Source organism: Ochotona princeps, chromosome 24 (genome assembly GCF_030435755.1).
Source record: "Ochotona princeps isolate mOchPri1 chromosome 24, mOchPri1.hap1, whole genome shotgun sequence".
Taxonomy (NCBI): domain Eukaryota; kingdom Metazoa; phylum Chordata; class Mammalia; order Lagomorpha; family Ochotonidae; genus Ochotona; species Ochotona princeps.
In genome coordinates, this window is record NC_080855.1 from 36,324,005 (window position 1) to 36,344,153 (window position 20,149).

At 41.7% G+C, this 20,149-nt stretch overlaps 1 protein-coding gene across 1 annotated transcript in view; it reads left to right on the forward strand.

Moving 5' to 3' along the window:
• Window positions 1-12,511, forward strand: part of LOC131483204 (cytochrome P450 3A6-like) — a 58,137-nt gene extending 45,626 nt beyond the window's left edge. Inside the window, exons 8-13 of the mRNA XM_058680638.1 lie at window positions 4,340-4,467; window positions 4,685-4,751; window positions 6,060-6,220; window positions 7,945-8,171; window positions 10,689-10,851; window positions 12,434-12,511. Coding sequence (XP_058536621.1) covers window positions 4,340-4,467; window positions 4,685-4,751; window positions 6,060-6,220; window positions 7,945-8,171; window positions 10,689-10,851; window positions 12,434-12,511 — 824 coding nt within the window. The remainder of the gene's footprint in view (window positions 1-4,339; window positions 4,468-4,684; window positions 4,752-6,059; window positions 6,221-7,944; window positions 8,172-10,688; window positions 10,852-12,433) is intronic.
• Window positions 12,512-20,149: the final 7,638 nt, after the last annotated feature.

A 20,149-nucleotide genomic window follows, 5' to 3' on the forward strand; every position in this document is an offset into this window, starting at 1 on the left:
CACCACTCTCTATTTCCTGTAACCCTGCACTATTCTTGCACCATTGTCTGTTGAATGCTTCTCCCAGTTTCAGTTCACATAATTCCCAAGATGATAGCATATGTGCAGCTCACTCTTGTCCCTACAGTGGCAAAGCTTTTGCCACACTGTACCAAATGACAGCTCATGTGAAACTTGTGGAGTTCTTCATCTGCTGGCCATTAGGTCTGGGGGCCACCTGGACCCATTTTGGGTGAAACTTGAAGGATGCCACATTGTTGTAGTTCATTGAGCCACAAACGTGTTCACTTACAACTTAGTTCATGCACAGATCTGTCCCGTAGCCATTACCTCCCTACACAAGAGGACACTCGATTTGGCTTTAGTGGACTTAGTTTATAAAATCCACCCTGTTTCCGCACCACCTATTTGAAATTTGCTGCTCCGTCTCTGCTCCTGGTCAACTCAAACAAACCAGCAGGTTGGGCAATGCTTTGACTGGGTTCATCTCCTGAGTTCTCAAGGAGTCCCATTTCTCACTTGGTTTCTGGTGGATTTCTGGCTCCTGGTGCAGTTCAGATCATCACTTGCTGAATGCTACTCGTGTATTCAGTCACTGTAGCACCACACCATTGTATTCACTGCTTTACTATGTCTATCAGTCTCCAAATGCCCCTCTGATGTTAGTCTGTCCTCTCCTATTTCCTGGTAGGTGTCCTCTCTGCTTGACCCTGGCTAATATTTGTCTATTTAAATGTGTCATAACCTTATTCCACCAGCTTGGTTTTCTCCAGTCCCATTTCTTACACAAAAGAATGGGTGCTGTTGCCCACCCCAACCCTGTCCTCCACATAGTTAGCCCTCATGTACACCATTGGGAACTACAGTCCACTCAGAGTGACCTCCAAAAACTTCCACTGAGCTGGACCCGAGTCCTAGTTTCTGTGTCTGGCAGCATGTGCAATGGATTGGTCCAGTCTGTCTTACCTTCCCTTCAGCTCTTGTACACATAATTGGCCATTGACGCCTAACTCATTTCAGCTGACTCCACCCTCCACCCCACACTCTTGCCAGTGGGTATCAGCACCTGTCTAGTCATGTCTGCCTCTAGTCCTGGTTCTCAGGAAAAACCTATTTTAAAAAGAAGTTGAACAAAGCACTGTTTTACCCAGAGTAACAAAGAAAAGCAAGAGAAAAAACAAGTAAATTTAGAGATGAAAAAAAAAATCCCAATAAACCTGTCAGTTGATCTCTTCTTGCTGTTTCGATTCTTTGATCACTATTTGCTGTTCTTTATTGCTTTAAATGTTTTTTTTTTTAAGATTTATTTATTTTATTACAAAGTCAGATATACAGAGAGGAGGAGAGACAGAGAGGAAGATCTTCCGTCTGATGATTCACTCCCCAAGTGAGCCGCAACGGGCCGGTGCTATGCCGATCCGAAGCTGAGATCCAGGAACCTCTTCCGGGTCTCCCACGCTGGTGCAGGGTCCCAAAGCTTTGGGCCGTCCTCGACTGCTTTCCCAGGCCACAAGCAGGGAGCTGGATGGGAAGTGGAGCTGCCAGGATTAGAACCAGCACCCATATGGGATCCTGGGGCATTCAAGGCGAGGACTTTAGCCGCTAGGCCATGCCGCCTGGCCCTGCTTTAAATGTTTTACAGTCTAGCATGAGCCCCTCACATCGGCATTTGCTAGTTGGTGTTCTACCATGGCTCAGCCTTGCTTTCCTCCTCCCGTTCTGGCCATAATGTGAACTGGTTGGTATTGTGGTCCAACTTGTCCAACCCACACTGCATTGTTGTGCTCAGATTCGCCAGAGGGTCATATGAATTGGCCCATCCTGGCTTGCCCCAGACCTGAGCCATAAACTGGCCTGGTCTTGGCTGCTTCCTACATTGAATCTTGTGTTTATCTGCAGGGACTGTGTACCAACAGAGGAGTTCCCTAAGCTCCTCCCTCAGATACTGTTCCAGTGCCAGGTCTCTCACATACAGGGGGGTACATACCCAGCCAACTTAAAATATGCCCTATCCTAACAGGAACAATGGCCCATCCTGGCCTGCCCTCACACATTGTTGGGTGCTTAGCCCACCAAAGCCTGGTCCACACCCAGGCATGGTTCAAGCATGGCTGTCCTTTATTCACGCTGGTTCTCAAGAGCAACAGTGGGTTCTGAATTGTAATCTAGTCTGTCACACACCATATGTAGTCCACACCCATGCCGAGGTACATTACAGCCATGTGCAGACCAGATTACAGCCCCCACTCAACCTTACACTCACCAGTTATGACATTATTCAGCCTGGGCATCCCCTGAACTCTGCAACCAGGCTTGTTCCCAGGCACAGATGATGTGCATGGCACTGGTTGCTCTGGTCCAGCTTGGTATATCCCCTCCTCTGTCTTGCGCTTTGCCTTCAGATGCTGTAGCCTAGCCTGACTTGGCTGGCCCTACTCACAACTTTTGTAGGCAGTGCTGCATCCAGGCCTTACTCAGTCTATTCCCATCTCTGCCTCATGTAAACTGGTAGGTATGATAGCCAAGCCTGGCATGACCCAAACTACTGCATAGTTTTTGCACTTGTCATTTTGTTAAGGTTTGCTTGGCCCTGCCTGTTCCACAGCCTTTCAAAACCATTCCACACTTGTCATTGGGTGGAGCTACCATGCAAAGCATGCCCATTATCCAGACCTGAGACATGTGCTCACTAGCGAGAACTATGACCCACCAGGGGAGTTTCCAAAGTTCCTCACCTTGTGCAATTCCAGACCTAGGTCCCACACATGCCAGGTGGTATAGATCCATACCTGGCATAGCTTGCCCTTTCATCCCAGCCTTTTCATGAGCTGGTTAATGTTTTGGCCTGGTCTGCCCCATACCCTGTTTTGTGGTGCATATACAGGTGCTGCAACTGGAACCTGCTGTGCCTGTTCCTACCCCCACTATCCATGAGTGCCAGCAGGTTTCATGGTCATGCCTAGTTCAGCCCAGCACTATCCCAAATCTTCGACTAACCAGCAGTACTTGTGATTCCACAGGATTAGGCCCACATATCACCCACAGAATCGACCCCTGGACCTGCTTCTCTATTATGCTGGTGTCATGGGCCAGCCTAATATTACCCTTCCCCTATGATGGCACTGACAGATACTGTGATCTAATCCTGCCAGGAAGGACCCTAGCCCTAGCTTTTGTGTGGGCTGGCCTGTGGTGGTCAGCAGTGTTTCATGCTAACAATCCCAACTCAGTTCTGCCATTTTGCAGTCCATCAGTCAGACCCAGACCTAGCCTCTCCCTCCATATGGTGAGATCTCAAGTACAATGGCCTTGTTGCTGGGAGTTCCTCAGGAATCATTTCTTACTGCAACAAACTCCCTGAGTGGTCCTGCCTTCCCCATATTCCTTTACCCCTTTCCCTAATGAATCCACAATCATTGTGCCCATCAGTGCCTGTGTTCTCCAGCTCAACCTTTGCAAGCGCAGTGAGTGGTGTGCTGGTCCAGAACTCTACCTGCCCACCGAAGTCCCAAGCTCCTGGTACATGTGCTAGCCTATTGCTTTACCCCTTTACCCACCCATAATTCATGCCTATTGAAGTATTCCAGGCCCGGTCAGCCAGCACACCATGGCAGCATGTTGCCCTGTGGCTCTGCCTGTCCCTATCCTCACCTCACCTGGCACCAAGAACATGAGGAATTCTCCAGGTTTGCTTGCCTGCTTATGTGAACTCTAAGGCCCTCATGTGCCCCGCTGTAATATGTCCTCCTCCCCCTACCAAGCCCATATCCTCAGACTCCCATGAGCTGTTACAGACCCCTCAGCATCTCAGCAAAGGAATGTCAGTTTTAAAATTCTTTATCCCCCATTTCCTCAATGTATTCCTCAGTTTACTTCACAGTTGATAAAATTTTTTACTTCTTTTTGTGGGGGAGGCATTATAATATTCATTGTGCCTGTCTCTTCTTTTGCTCTTTGTCATTGCACTTCTGATTAGATTTCTCTTTGGTTGTTTTCTAAGTTGCGTCACCATGGGTCTACAGTTCATTTTAAGGAATGTGTTCAGTACCCTGTTCTTCATTTGCAGTCACTTGTGCCATTCTATCTAGTGAGTTTCAGGCAAGGGCCCTTTCATTGCAAAATGGAGAAAAGGTCATTGATGGTCCATTCTAGCAATGGCCTCTGTATGTGGTTGTGCAATTGCTCAGTGTTTGTTCTGGAAAACTAAAGAAAATGCTGAGGGAATGCTTCCTTGTTGAGAACCCTAAGGACTTTCACTATCCTGATTCAGAGATTGTAATTGTGTCACATAAATTTTGCTTTTCATTATCATTTCTTTCTTTTTTTCTTTCTCCTGTAGCACTCTTTCCTTTCCTTACCCCAGTATGTGAAGCATTGAATATCAGTAGGTACACCAGAGATGTTACAGATTTTTTGAAAAACTTTGTTGAAAAGATTAAAGAAGAACGTCTCAAAGATAACAAAAAGGTAAATCTGATGCTACTTGCATGAGGATGTTCTTTTCTCCCCAGGTTTTGGGGTTTCAACCATATGACCGTTTTGAGATACAGTATTAAGATGATGACTCAGGCCACTCCAGGCAGACCTCTAGACTTGAGTGGGGTCTCCTCAGAGAGCAGCCACAGTGCTGAGCTCCTGATGGACTTTTGACTTAGGGTTATCTTGTCTTTGACCTCTCTTTCAGCACCGAGTGGACTTTCTGCAACTCATGATTAACTCCCAGAATTCCAAGGAAGTTGATTCCTACAAAGGTAACCAAGAATGCATGGGAAGCTCAGAGGGAGAAATGGCTGTGTCAGATGGTAGATTTATTTTCAGAATTCTGAAGAATTTCCATGTTGTCCTGTGTAATTTTTGCTGGAAATCTGAATTTTTCATGAGCTCCTAGGTGCAGTTCATCATTGGACTACATTCTAAATGTCACAATTTTATCTGTAGCCCCTTCTTGTCCCCTTAATTTAACTCACATATACGTAAGAGAAACATCCTTTAGTTTTTATACAGTAAAGTCTTATTATTTAACACTCAGTGTTTTCAAATATTTTAAGTAGAATTCAATGTATTTTCCTTAAGGACAATGCTACCGCATATTATCCAAATGGTGTACTGGTTGCACTGCTCATGTGTGACAGGGAAGCTTTCTCCTGACATCACCTAACTGAATTGGTGATAAGGATAGTGTAATAAAGAGAGGATAGCAGTGCATGGGATAGGCTGGGATAAAGTGAACTCAAGGAAATATTTTTTCCTGACTCTGTGTGAATAACATTCATCTGTTGACATTGATTTTCTTCTTTATTTTTTTTTCTTTTTAAAAATGTCTATTGGAAATGCTAATCAGATTTACAGAGTAAAGGAAAGACAGAAAAGACCTGAACCACTGATTCACTCTCTAAGGACCATAATGGCAAGAGTTTAGCCAATCCTAAACCGAGAGTCAGGGGCTTTTTCATACTCTCCCTTGCCATTGCATAACCCTTACCTTTGATCCTACTCTGTTGCTTTCCCAGGCTGTAAGCAGGGAGCTAGATGGGAAGTAGAAGAGCTGGGATAAGTCCTGGTACCCATATGTGATGTTGGCAATGGGAGGTGAAGCATTAGCCAATTGAGCCAACCTGCTGGGTACTTACACGTTTTTATCCTACAAGAATTTTGAAACGTTTGAGATCTTTTTGTTCCTTTAAGTATTTATTTATTTAAAATAAGAATTAAAGTGGGAACCAGAGAGTGAGTATTCCTCCATCACTGGTTGATTCCACACATGGCTGCCATGGCTGGGGCTGGGCAGGGATAATCCAGGAACCTGGAAATCTCCTGTGCATGTTCAGGGGCACAAGTGGTGTAGCCAGATATTTATTCCTTTCCAGAATCACTACCACAATGCTGAATTGGAATCAGGAACCTGGATGTGAATCCAGCAGTCAAATGTAATGCTGTCTCTGTAGGCAGTAGCTTAACTTGATGTACAATAACATCTGTTCATATATGGCTTTTTTCATCTACTATAGGGTGATTCACAATGACCTACTTTGCTTAAAATGTTTTTCTTCTCTTGTTAGCTCTGACTGATACAGAACTGGTAGCCCAGTCAATTGCTTTTCTTTTTGCTGGCTATGAGACCACTAGCAATACTCTTTCTTTCATCATGTATTTATTGGCCACTCACCCTGATGTTCAGCAGAAACTGCAGCAGGAGGTTGATGCAGCTTTTTCCAAAAAGGTGAGTGAATGAGTGGTGCTTGGGATGGGTGCACTGTGGGGCAGGAGTAGTGTCTTGATAGAATGCCTCCAGAGCACTGTTCAGGGCACTGCTTGCAAAGTATGCAGTGAAGATACTTCATTTAGCAGTAAAGGAATAATCTAAAGAGAAAAACTCATGGGGAAAAAGGGCTGAAGGTGCTACTCACAGAACTACAACAACTTTGTAAATCAGTGTTTGTCCTATGTGCAAGTTACAAGAATCCACAATAGCACCTAGAAGGAGTCTTTGTTACTCAAGTCTATGGCTTCATTTGGCTAGATTTTGTCTTGTAGAGCTGTTGCATGAGTGAAGCTGTCCAGGGCTGGCCAGGGCTGGCCTAGGGCAGCAGACTGTGTTCTGTTTCCTGCCATTCTCATCCTCCATTCACACCACCAGTGTTAAAGAGGACATGAGATGATCCAGGGTGTTTGCTGTCGATTGTGAAGGAGCCTGGAATCTAGCGTGGCATGGCTGTTTGATGGCCAGATAAACATAGCCTTAAGCTATTCATGAGGGACTGTTTTAGAAATAATATGTGGAGTGAAAGTGTTTTCTTTTCTCTGTAGAACCTCACTTGACCTGAATTTATTGTCATATAAATATGTATATTAAAAAATAATGGGGGTCTAGTAGGACAATTTAGAAAAACTATTTCTTTCTTTCTTTATTTTGAAAGACAAATGCAGAGAAAGGAAAAAAGAGAAGGAGGGATAGAGAGATATTTCATTTTCTTGCCACTCTTTTATGTCCATAATGCCAAGTGTGGCATAAAGATGAAGGCAAGAGTCAGAGTTGCTTATGGTCTCCCTTAATGGTGACCGGGACAGAAAGTCCTGGAATGTACTATGTTGCCATTTCCAGATCATTATCTGTGAGACGGATGAAAATGGAATAGATACCTCCTGACCCTCATGAGGGATGGTGTCATTGCAAGTGGTGGCTTCACCTGCCACATGCCAATGCTGGCCTTTCCTGATATTTTATATGGGGTCAAACCAGTTTCTAACCAGAATTTTTGAGGAGAAAATTCTGAGGCAGGTTAAGGGATTCTTTGCTTTTAATGTTCCAGTTTGTTGGCAGTATTGTAGCCTCTCTTTGAGAGGTGACTGCGACTTTGCATGTTTTCTTTAAGCACAGTGTTCTACTCTGTCTTTTCATCTGCTTTTTAAAAATGATTTGTCATTTTTGCATTTTTTTTGAAAGTCAGATATACAGAGAGGAGCAGAGACAGAGGGGAAGATCTTTCATCTGATGCTTGATTCTCCAAGTGGCTGCCACAGCCTTAAATGAGCCAATCTGAAGCCAGGAACTTCTTTTGGGTCTCCCATGTGGGTGCAGAGTCCCAAGGCCTTGGGCTGTCCTCAACTGCTGTCCCAGGCCACAAGCAGGGAGCTGGATGGGAAGTGGGGCTGCCCTATTTAGATCCAGCACCCATAGAGGACCCCGGCACATGCAAGGCGAGTTCTTTAGCCATTAGGCAACCACACCATGCCCAATGTTTATCTCTTTCATACACATGAGGCGGCATGAGTGTTGTAAGGCCATGCTTATGTTTTCTGGGCCTGGTTAGGGGTTTGTCCTCAAAATCTCCTTGTTCACAACTACGTTCCACATCGGAATGCACTGTTCATTGAACAGGATGGAGGACACATCTGTTTTAATTTCAAATCTCATTTTGTCAAAATGTGTTTCTTTCTACCCAGACACTTGTCACATATGATGCTGTCATGCAGATGGAATATCTGGACATGGTGGTGAATGAATCATTCAGATTATACCCAGTTGGAAGCAGATTTGAGAGGATATGCAAGAAAGACATTGAAATAAATGAGATATTCATTCCCAAAGGGACAATTGTGGCAATTCCGATGTATGTCCTCCACCGGAATCCGAAGTACTGGCAAGAGCCTTGTGAATTCCGCCCTGAAAGGTACAGGATCCCTGGAAAGGGGAACCTATGTTGAAACAATCTGGCTCAAGCATATGTGGTAAATCTGTGTGAAGACAAGGAGCTCATGAGAACAGAATAATTTGTGTCCATTATTTTAAAAGCTTTTCTTATGGAAAAATAATGATTGTTTTCAAAATTGTCCAAAGTGGTAACTGGAGAAAGGGTACTATTGTCATCCTTGAATCCAAACTGTTGTTGCATCTGGTGAGCTTAAATTACACAGGAGGCTCTGAAAATGCTATGTAATTTTCTATTAGGGACTTTTGATACAATTTTGGTAATATTTGCATTTAGCTGTAATTTATTAACTGTAGTTTATTTTAAGTGTACAGGCTTTAAAAAATTCTTCCAGTTTTCCTATGCTAATTACTTTGGCTGTGAAATGTCACAGTACTTATAGAAAAGCTTTCCACCTTGAATCTGGTGGCCTCTTCCTGTAAACCAATTGTAAAACCACAGGCTGTGCTAATGAGAAGTCCTCATCATGGGTGGACAGAAGATTCAGTCAAGTCAGGAGAGTCTGGGTACCCTGATCCTGGTTCTACTTGCTATCTTCTGGCAGCCCACACGCTTACTTAGTAGTGAGTGAATCCTTCTTTCAGTGTGAAGTCACTGGCTCTCAAAGCTGTTTGCTATTCTGGGAATAGTAATATAGGCCAGGCTTTTGGACATTGTACACTTTGGAAGTGGTTGCTCAGCTACCATTGTTGCTTTGGCAAGGAAAAATGAACACTGGCTGGCAAGGCAGAAGTCTTGGAATGAAGACATTTTTATCACCAACAGATGGACTTTCTGTTGACAGAAATTTTGTTGTGGGCATTTTGACCCTACTGATGGCACAGAGTGCTCATGTGGTAATTATAAGTCAAGTAAATTAGTGTTCACATAACCCTTTATTTTCAAAGCCATAAATTCTTTGTGTCCTGAGGCCAGGACTTCTACTTTCTGTAGCTTCATTCATGTTCAGTGATAAGTCCATAGGGTTCTCTTCAATTGCTTTAGTCATCAACCTTTTTTTCTTTTTTTTTTCAGATTTTTAAAAATTTATTTATATATTAGTCACCAACCTTTAAGTGTCAGTGGTTTGGCCAAACAATGAGAACATTGGGTGTTATCAATGTTGAAGCTGGAGAATGTTTGAAATATTCCCATATGTAACAGAGAAATACAAGTCTATGGGGGCACTTCTACTGCAAGTGCATGGGCCTAATACTTGTACAAATACCCAGCACCTATGTCAGCTCTCTCATACACTACATTGCTCTGATGATATGCTATTGCGACTAAAATATTTACTGCCCTCCCTCTGTTGATAAGATATTTTGAGCAAAGCAACCTATAGTGCTCCAGTGCATTGGCATAGAAGCTGAAGTCTTTGCCTTGCACGCACCGGGATTTCATGTGAGTGCTGGTTAATGTCTGGATTCCCCGATTCCTATCTGGCTCCTTGCTAATGTCCAGGGAGGCAATCAAGGATGGACCAGGGCGTTGTGAACCTGCACTCGTGTGGAAAACTTAAAGGAGCCCTCTGGTTCCTGTCTTTGAATTGGCTCAGCTTCATCAATCGTGGCCACTTTGGGAGTGAAAGAGCAGATGGGGATCTTCCTCTCTGTCACTCCTCCTATATGTATATCTGACTTCCCAATAAAAATGATAGGTTAATCTTTAAAAAGAAAAAAAAATCTAGAAATCTAAGAATATTGTACAAAACTGTAGCTCTATTTTAAAATCAAAGAACAATATTCCATGGTCATTTTCCCAATATAAACATTATCTTCTCAATACCATCAAATATCAGGAATTGTATGAATAAATGATAGCTTTATATTCAAATAATTTATGGCCTGATTGAAGAGATATATATCACTGATGTCATTAAAGTATGGTAACATCAGATGTCATGTAAGTATCTCACTTAAACAATTATGGCAAGAGAGAAGGAGTATGCTGGTGGGGAGTAATGCCAAAGAGTATTTTATGGAGAATTTGGAAAGAAACTAAGTATATAGATAAAGAGTGAAGTGAAAGGTGAAAGAGAATGAGGAGGAAGCAGGTGGGAAGGAGGCTGGAGAAGAGAGGAATTGGGGGTAGTTTTGTTTAGATGCTAAAAGGCATCATCTTCTTCCTTAGTTAACATATGTTCATTTGGTTGTCAGTTGAAGCAGGAACCTGCTTTTCCTTTCACCATCCTTACTTTCCATATGTGTTCCAAAATGTGAGCTCATCACCACCTTTAATGTAATTGTAAGGTGCAAAGGTAAGTGTCTTTTTAAACAGCACTCACATTATCTCACCAACAAGACAGAAAAGTCCTGTGTGGTGAGGGTAATTGCTAACTGGAACAGCTGTCCAATTTAGAACTCTTAAAGCTCAATAACAGTAAGATTTGAATGGCCAAGCCATAATCATTTCAAAGGTCCAATTGATAACTCAAACTAAGTGATTCTTGTGGTCCTACGCATCACTAATGTGTGCTCATTTCTGCTGTGGAATCAGGTTCAATAAGAAAAACAAGGACAAAATCAATCCTTATGCATACCTTCCCTTTGGAGCTGGTCCTCGAAGTTGCATTGGCATGAGGTTTGCTCTCATAAATGTAAAACTTGCTCTCGTCAGATTAATACAGAACTTCTCCTTCAAGCCTTGTGAGGAAACTCAGGTTAGTGTACTTCATGTAGTGAGAATCCTTTTCTGGCAACTTTCTAAAAAAACTGAATGTTGTTGTGTTCGAATAGAATATTTTGTCATTACATCATTAGGTTTGGTTCGGTTATTCCTACATCTCTGAATGCTTCCCAAAATCTATACTCTTGAGTGTCACTTTTGTCCTTGAATAAAACTTCAATAATGTGTTTTAGGGGGCTCATCCCACTGACAGCATGCAAAAAACATGTTTAAAGAATGATTTGACTTTGATTTGGAACTTACTTGAAACAATATTACCAAGAGATCTCTGCATTTCTCTAATGGACATGATCACTTGTTATGTTCATAGTAAACAATGATCTTTTGACTTCATGTCCATTAATGTGATAATTTATAGAACAGAATCAGTGAGAATCAATAGCTCATTATATTTGATCATCAGCATCACACGTATGGGGGTTTTTTCAGAACTCCAACGTGACGATCAAGATAGATGAGAACTAATCTGTGACTTTGCCTATGCCTTAGAAGACAAATTAATTGTTATATTTGATGTTCTGAAGTACATACTTTTGTAACCCTCAGGTGAATATTATCATTTTTACAATTTCTTTTGATTTAGTGCTTTTAATTCCTCTCCCAGGATGTTTCAGTTTATAGCCCTCTTGATTCTATCTTCAAATGCAAACTGTTAATGCCATGAAAATGCAGTAACAGAGGTTTGAACTGCCATGTGATTGTGTGGAATGCTTGCTAAAAATCCCAGTTCCAGTGGTTGTCAGGAGCTGTCCAATGTGCATCTTTTTCCATCTTTCTCTGGATTTGGTCCTGTGACAAACTGTGGCAGAGTATCATTACAGAGTATGGGCACATTAATTCCTACCAAGGAAGGCCCTAGGAAACTTATGTCTAGAGTTTAAGTTGCATTTAATATTCATCTTCTTGACCTTAGTATGTTTTCTGCAGAGGAACCTAGGAGGGTAGAATTGGTCACCAACTGAAATTCAGTGTGTAAGTTTATAAGTGTGTGAAGAAATGAAGTCATCACTTGGGAAAGCAGGTCTCTGCCACACGTGCTATGGGATACCTCCTCCTTGGCAGGCTTCCAGTCATCTTCATACTGCTCTTCCTCATGTCTGTGAGGAGTTGATGTAGCTTGTCTTTACTGAGATGAGACCGACTGCATGCTTTCCCACACTAAATGAATGGATCCCTGAGAATGACATTAACAGGATTCATGAAAGCTCTTCAGAACTTCAGAATTCCCGCATTTACAATTAATAGTACAGTTGGAAAATAAGAGGGAATGTTAGAAACAAAAAGCACATATTTTCTTTTGCATCATTAAATGCAATTGACTTTTCCATAAGGTCAGAATTATTTATACACTTGAAATATGTTATCCACTCAAGAGTAATTTGCATTTCAACATAGAAAAATTAACTTCATGAGACTTTTCTAAATGTGTCAACCATATGGTCAGGAACGATGTTAGCATTTTTCAGTATCATTATTCTTGTAGCTTTTCTGTTTTGCTTCTGTTATTGATTGTGTTTAATTTTCTGTTCCTCTGTATGTTTACTTCATTGTTGCAGATGCCCCTTAAATTAGCCACACAAGAACTCCTCAAGCCTGAGAAGCCCATTATTCTAAAGATTGTGTCAAGAAATTGAACTGTACATTGTGCTTGATTATCTGTGGAGTTCATCTTTGCTGTTCATGAAAGATGTTCATAAACCACCAGAGACCTCAATGCATTTTCATAATAATGGTTGGAAATAATGTTGTAACTAACCTGTGGCACACAAGGAAGCATTGCAGGGAATGGGCACATACAACCATCTGTATGTGCAGAGTACTCTCTTTTGTGTAATAGAGAGGAACTGACTAAATCAGTGCCAGATATGTAGATTCAAACACTCTGGTTCTTGTTGATCATCCCTCTTCCTCTTCTCTTAGTCTTCTCATCACTTGCTTAGCTGGATCACACAATATAACATTCTTAGTAGTTTACCAATAATACTAAAAACAAAGATTTGAATAAATGAGGTCACCCTAGTAGTGACATTTGTATTTTTTCTTGCTTGTATTTACTAGAATATCCATTAAATATGCCAATTTCGATAAAATTTTTTCTTCTAATACATTCTGGCTATTTAAATGGCAATCTATGGTACCGAATCAGTGAGAACCAATGGCTGACATTTTACATGCACATGAACACACTGTGTGATGCCACTTCAGGAATTCCAGATTGATTCTTAAGGTATATTACAGGGAGAGGATATTTAAACACTGTTCTTGGGCCCGGCGGCGTGGCCTAGTGGCTAAAGTCCTCGCCTTGAAAGCCCCGGGATCCCATATGGGCGCCGGTTCTAATCCCGGCAGCTCCACTTCCCATCCAGCTCCCTGCTTGTGGCCTGGGAAAGCAGTCGAGGACGGCCCAATGCATTGGGACCCTGCACCCGCGTGGGAGACCCGGAAAAGGTTCCGGGTTCCCGGCATCGGATCGGCGCGCATCGGCCCGTTGCGGCTCACTTGGGGAGTGAATCATCGGACGGAGGATCTTCCTCTCTGTCTCTCCTCCTCTGTGTATATCTGGCTGTAATAAAATGAATAAATCTTTAAAAAAAAAAAAAAAAAAAAAAAAAAAAAAAAAAAAAAAACACTGTTCATCATTTTCCAGATCATATAAGGAACTCAACAGCAAACCCCAAGTACCTTGATCAAAAACTAAGAAATTAATAGAATAGAGAATATGAGTAGATTGTCAATATTTCAAGTCACCAGGCAATGCAAGTCAAAACTACAATGGAAAGTAACCTCCTGCCAGTTATAATGGCTATTTTCAACAAAACCTATAAAAATTATGTGAAGTTGTGGAGAAGATTTAGAAGAGGTAGTGTTTTTCAAGATTGGACAACAGGTCCCAAAATGGCTAAATGGAAGGTATAATTGTGAATGCTCCACATCACATTCTGCTGGGTGACTGCAGTTCATACTAACAGGTTTTTTGTTTGTTTTCAATAAAGAGCTAGAAGAGATTAAAGGCCCCAAGTGTAAAGCAGTGGTGTACAATGTCAGTGCTAATTAATCTGACTTGATCAATACATGCTGTATAGATGAACTGAGACATCATAGTGTGGCTCATTATTATGTATCATTGATGTGTGCAAATCAAATCATTTCTTCCTAGAGTGCTCAACAAGTTTCATAAAGAATGTGGTAAGTTCAATGTTCCAGATCAAATACCTGGAGTTCACTGCTCAGAGTGACTAGCTGGATTCTGGAGAGAAATTTCTGAGTTTCAGTCATTCCCATTATCAGCCTCAGAGATGTTGCCCTGCGAGTTGTGAAGAAGAGAATTTTATGGCAACACTCTTGACTACTTGTATTTCTGGACTGAAGAACTACCCTGACATCTTCTCCCCCCAATTGTCCCTTTCCTTTCCCGATCTCTGTGCCATGTGCAGAGTTATGGGTTATCCCTTAAATGCATTTTGATGATTTTTCTCTTTCTGTGGACTCAGTGTCTGATCAGACAGAGAAATGTAGTGAGGGACTCTTCTGGTTTCATAGGACACGTACTTCTACCGTACAGACTCTTGTCATTGGGAAAGCAGAAGGAAGGTCAGTGTCACCTACCCTAGTCATTCTCTCCTGAGTCAGATCATAAAACGCTCCTGCTTGAGTGTACCCCTCTGTGTTTTGAAAAATGAAGCATTGCTGTTCCCAATGACCAGGGACACAGAGGTGACTATGGTTAAATAAATTCTGCTTGTTACATCCTCTTGTATTTCCTGTGTTTTTCTCCTGTGAATTTGTCTTTTCATAGAGAAACTTCAGATGTGAACTTGTTAGTGAACCAATTCTGAATATAAAGTCCATCATTACTTTAAACTGGAAAAATGAGACTCACTCTGGTGGTAACATTTGGGAACTGTGGTGAAGCCAGTGAAAGTAAGAATTGTTGCTGCATTGTTCTCACATCTCTGTGATGTATAGTTAGAAGAAGGTAAAATTCCCATGTGCTCTTTTTATTTTAAGTCAAATTAGTAAGAGAAAATCTTTAAACATGTGCTTTGACTTAGGTGCACATTTGGTATATACTGTACTTTTTTGTGTTCCCTGTTCTAGAGACAGGCATTATGTTTCTTTTGGTGTACTGTTGGATCCTAAGGAATTGAATACATTTTTTTTTCCTCTCAGGGCATGCACAACAATGATTCTGTGTTTGCAGACACCCAAATGCAAACTGGAAATCCAATGATAAAACAGCACAGAAATGTACTTTGTGTCCCTTGTACAAGTGATTTGTTGCTTGTTATCAGTCCTAAAGAAATGCTTTGAGGCTTTTCCCTGTGTCTCTTTTTCATGGCTTTCTGTACAGAATTTCTTGGCCTAAGGAATTCCTGCATCCATTTTGGGCATTGTTTTAAATTTTGTTTAATTTGAAATGAAGAGAGTGAGAGTGAGAGTGAGTGAAAAACCCCAGACCCCCTCCACTCTGCCGTCCCCTGTTCATCTGAGCAAGATCCCAGGCTGACTCTTCTAGCTCCCATGTTAGTCCACAGGTCACCCAAGGCTGCCTAGGAGATTTAGGGGTGAAACCAAACTGCCCCCAGGCACTGTATGGCCAGAAGCAAATCCTCCATTTACTGCTAAGGTACCATTTGTTCTCTGCAGGCTCCAGTGTAAGGCATATCCTCCATATGCATCTGAATTTGCTGTCCACCGCTCCTTCTAAGCCACTGAAGAGGCCCAGATCTGACACATGCATTCCATGTTCAGACCATGGAACCTGCAATTTACTCCATGCTTGGAGGTTTTTAGCCAGCACTTCAGCTGGGAGGATTCCAAAAGAAACTTTATCTGAGGTAATCCCAGACCCAGTTGCCAATACAGGGTCTGGCACAGTCTGTCATCCAAATCAACCTATGCACAAAGCGTTAATGCCAATGGCTGGGTCAGTTGTCTCAAATCCTGTCTTCTGAGCAAATTAATGTGTGTTGCAGCTTAGCCACATCCTTTCACCACACACATTTAGCGTTCATGCAAACCAATGGGAGCTGCAGCCTAGTCAGAGTGAGGTAGAATAACCCCTATCAGGCCCAGCTTTGTATAGCTTCGCACCTGTTTTGGCCTTTGGCTTTGGGTTTGGGTGCAGTAAGTCTTGCCTGCAACCAGTCCTAACACTTGCTGGCAGGTGCTGCAATCTGGCCCTGCTCAGTATGCTCCCATCCCTGGCTCATGTAAAGCAGTAGGTGTGACACCTTAGCACAGCATGAGTCACATTCCAGCCTGGTTTCTGCACTCACCAGTGGGCTAAGGTTTGCTCAGCCAGCCTATTCCACCCACATCCAAAACCAACCCACAAACTTGCCAGTGGATGGAACTATCTTGCCTAGGCTGCCCAACCCAGACCTGGACCACCTGTTCACCAGTGGATGCTTTGAGCTACCATTTAGCCTGCTCCTAGACATCTCACACATTCCAGAGTGTATTAGGCCCTCGCCTAGACATCTGGCCGCCTACCCTCACCATAGCCTTGTATGAGCTAGAGATGTTATATCCCAGTCTGCTCTACATCCTCTTTTATTGTGTTCATGTGGGTGCTGCAGTCTGGACCTGCTCAGCCTGAGCCTATTCACAGAGCCCCAGTGTTGGCAGGTTCCATGGTCATGCCTATCTCAATCCCTCACCTCCCAAACTCTTAAACTAGCCAGTGGGACTTGTAATTCCACAAGGTTAGACCCATATATTCCCTAAAGAATCTACCCCTGAACCTGATTATCTTGCATGCTGGTTTGTGTCATGGGCCAGCCTAATGTGACCTATCACCTGTTCTGACACTCACTGTCAGATCCTGGGATATAGGCCTTGCAGACATGCAACAAGCCCTAGCTGTTTTTTAAATTTATTAATTACATTGTATTAGGTGACACAGTTTTATAGGCACTGGGATTCACCCCACCCGTCCCCTGACCCTCCCCTGTGATGGATTCCTCCACCTTGTTGCATAACCACAATTCAAGTTCAGTTGAGATTCCTTCATTGCAAGCATATACCAAGCATAGAGTCCAGCATCTTACTGTCTAGATAAGTTCAACGGCTTCTTGGGGAGACCTTGTCTGGTCTGAAGGTAGAGCCAACTGAGTAAAATCCTGATCAATTAAAAGCTCCAACATAACATCAGCAATAATTTTTAACGTTATGGAATTAATTCACATAGTATTGAGTAACCAATAAGTTAAAAATAAATGCAAGTTCTTAACCACATCCTGTGACTACTTCATTGACATTTCAATCTTAGTTTAAATACAACTGGGTTCTATACATCTTAAAATAGCTATAGATTATTGTTCAGCTGTCTTGTGTCTGTTTTCATTATAATATTTAGCCTTCTATAGCATTGAGGCATAATTTTGCTGAACTTGGTTTATTTTTCAAATATTCCAGACTGGTTAATAACTCCAACGAGACATTTTCAACAATTTAGGTGCAAACAATTATAGGTGGGGTATGCAGAGAAATCCTCAATATCCTAGTGAGGAGTAACTAATATTTCATGTCTTCCTCACACCTAGTAGGATGATGGAAGATTACTCCGCTCTCCTGCGCCGTTATGGAATAATATAGGGTATTAAAAAGTATATTAGGCTGTGCAATTCTTTGATATAGATCATAAGCAGTTTGACTTCCCAAAGTCTTATTTCATGTGAGATAGGCAATAGGCTGTTTGACGCAGAGATAATATTACATTTTATAGGTACTATTTTACATACTGACATCATTTCATCTTAAATTAAGGCAAACATGTAGTATCTGACCTTTTGAGATTGACTCATTTCCCTTGGCATTATGGTTTCCAGTTGGCGCCCATTTGACCACAAAGAATTGCATTATGTATTTTTTAAATAGCTGAGTATTATTCCCTGGAGTAAATAAACCACAGCTTTCTTGTCCAGTCTTCTGGAGAAGGTCACTTGGGTAGCTTCCATGTTTTTGCAATTACTGATTGTGCTGCTATGAACATGGGGGTGCATGTTGGTTTCTATGTAACATTTTGGATATATTCCTAGAAGTGCTATTGCTGGATCATATGGTATGCAGATTTTGAGTTGTTTGAGTGCTCTCCATACTGATTTCCATAGAGGCTGTACCAACCTGCAACTCCACCAGAAGTGGAGTAGGGTTCCCTTTTCCCTGCACCATCACCAGCAAGTGTTGTTGGTGGTTTCCCTCTATGTGGGCCAATTTTACTGGCGTTAGGTGGTACCTCATTGATGTCTTAATTTGGATTTCCCTTATTGCCAGGGAACTTGAGCATTTTTTCACGTTTGTTTTCCATTTGGATTTGTTCCTTTGTGAAATGTCTGCCCATTTCCCATGCCCATTACTTGAGCAGCTTGTTTGTTTTGGTATTTTGGTTATTTTGTAGCTCTTTCTATATTCTGGAGATTAGCCCTCTATCACTTAAGTTTTGAGGTGAATATCTTCTCCCATTCTGTGGGTTGCTTTTTTACTTTGTTGATTGTTTCCTTTGCTGTGCAAAAGCTTCTTAGTTTGATGAGGTCACATTTGTTATTTTGGTCTTGATTGCTTTTGCTTTTGGAGTCCTTGTTAGGAAGTAAGGACATACCCCTAGCTTTTAAGGGTATTTCCAAAATTTTCTTCCAAAGGTTTGAAGGTTTCTGGATGCAGGTATACATCTTTTATCCATTTAGATTTGATCTTAGTGTATGGTGAGAGATGTCGGTCTATCTTCTTGTTTCTGCAGGTTATTAACCAGTTGTCCCAACAGCATTTATTGAACAGACCTCCCCATTTGCCTGGATTGTCGTCTGGTTTTTGTCAAAGACTATTTTGTTGTATCTGCGTCGGTTCACATCTGGTGTTTCTATTCTGCTCCATTGGTCTTCCTCTCTATCTTTGTGCCAGTAACAGGCTGTTTTGATAACCACTTCCCTATAGTATGCCCAGAGGTCTGGAACTGTGATTCCCCATGTTAGCTTCCTGTTCTTCAGGATGGTTCTAGCTATTCGTGTTTTTTTGTGTTTCCAGATGAGCCTTTGAATCATTGTTTCCAGTTCCATGAAGAATGTTTTTGGTACTTTGATTGGGATTGCATTGAATGTATATATTGCTTTAGGCAGTATACATATTTTAATGATATTGATTTTGCCTATCCAGGAGCATGGGATGTTACTCCATCTTTTGAGGTCTTGTTCAATTTCTTTTTTAAGTATTTTGTAGTTTTCTTCAAAAAGGTCTCCTACATTTTTGCTTAGATTGATTCCTAGATATTTCATACTTTTCTCTGTTATTTTGAATGGTATTTTGCTGGTTAGATCTTTTTCCAACTTGGGGCTGTTTGCATACACTATGGCTGTTGATTTTTGTTAATTAATTTTGTACATTGCCACTCTACCAAACACTCGTATAAGATCTCTAGTCTCTGTGTTAAGGCTCTGGACTTTTCTATGTAAAGAATCATGTCATCTGCGTATAATGAAAGCTTGACTTTTTCGTTTCCCATTTGGATTCCTTTGATTTCTTTGTCTTGTCTATGGCCTCAGCAAGTACCTCTAGGACTATGTTGAATAGCAGTGGAGAAAATGGACATCTTTGTCTTGTTCTAAATCTCAGTGGGAAGGGATCAAGTGTTTCTCCATTCCGTATGATGCTGGCATTGGGTTTTTCATATATTGCTTTGATTATGTTGTGGCTTGTTCCTTCTATGCCTACCTTGGTTATGGTTTTTAGCAGAAAGTTGTGTTGGATTTTGTTGAAAGCTTTTTCTGCATCTATTGATACTATCGTGTGATTCTTGATTTTCAGTTTTTGGATGTGGTGTATCACATTTATGGATTTCCGAATGTTGAACCATCTCTGCATTCCAGGAATTAATCCTGCTTGATCCGGGTGAATGATCTGTGTGGTGTTTTTTTGAAATCTATTGGCCAGGATTTTGTTGAGAATCTTAGCATCAATGTTCATCAAAGAGATAGGTCTGTAGTTTTCCTTCTCTGTTGGCTCTGTATCTGGTTTTGGAATAAGGATATATTGGCTTCATAGAATGAGTTTGGAAGGGTTGCTTCCTTTTCTATTGTTTTGAAGAGTTTGTAGAGTATTGGGGTTAGCTCTGTTCGGAATGTTTTGTAGAATTCTATAGCGAAGCCGTCTGGGCCTGGGCTTTTCTTTGTTGGGAGATCTTTAATCACTGATTCAGTTTCTGCCTCAGTTATGAGTTTGTTCAGGTCTTTTGTTACCTCTGAGCTAAGTTTTGGCAGGTTGTGTGAGTCTAACAA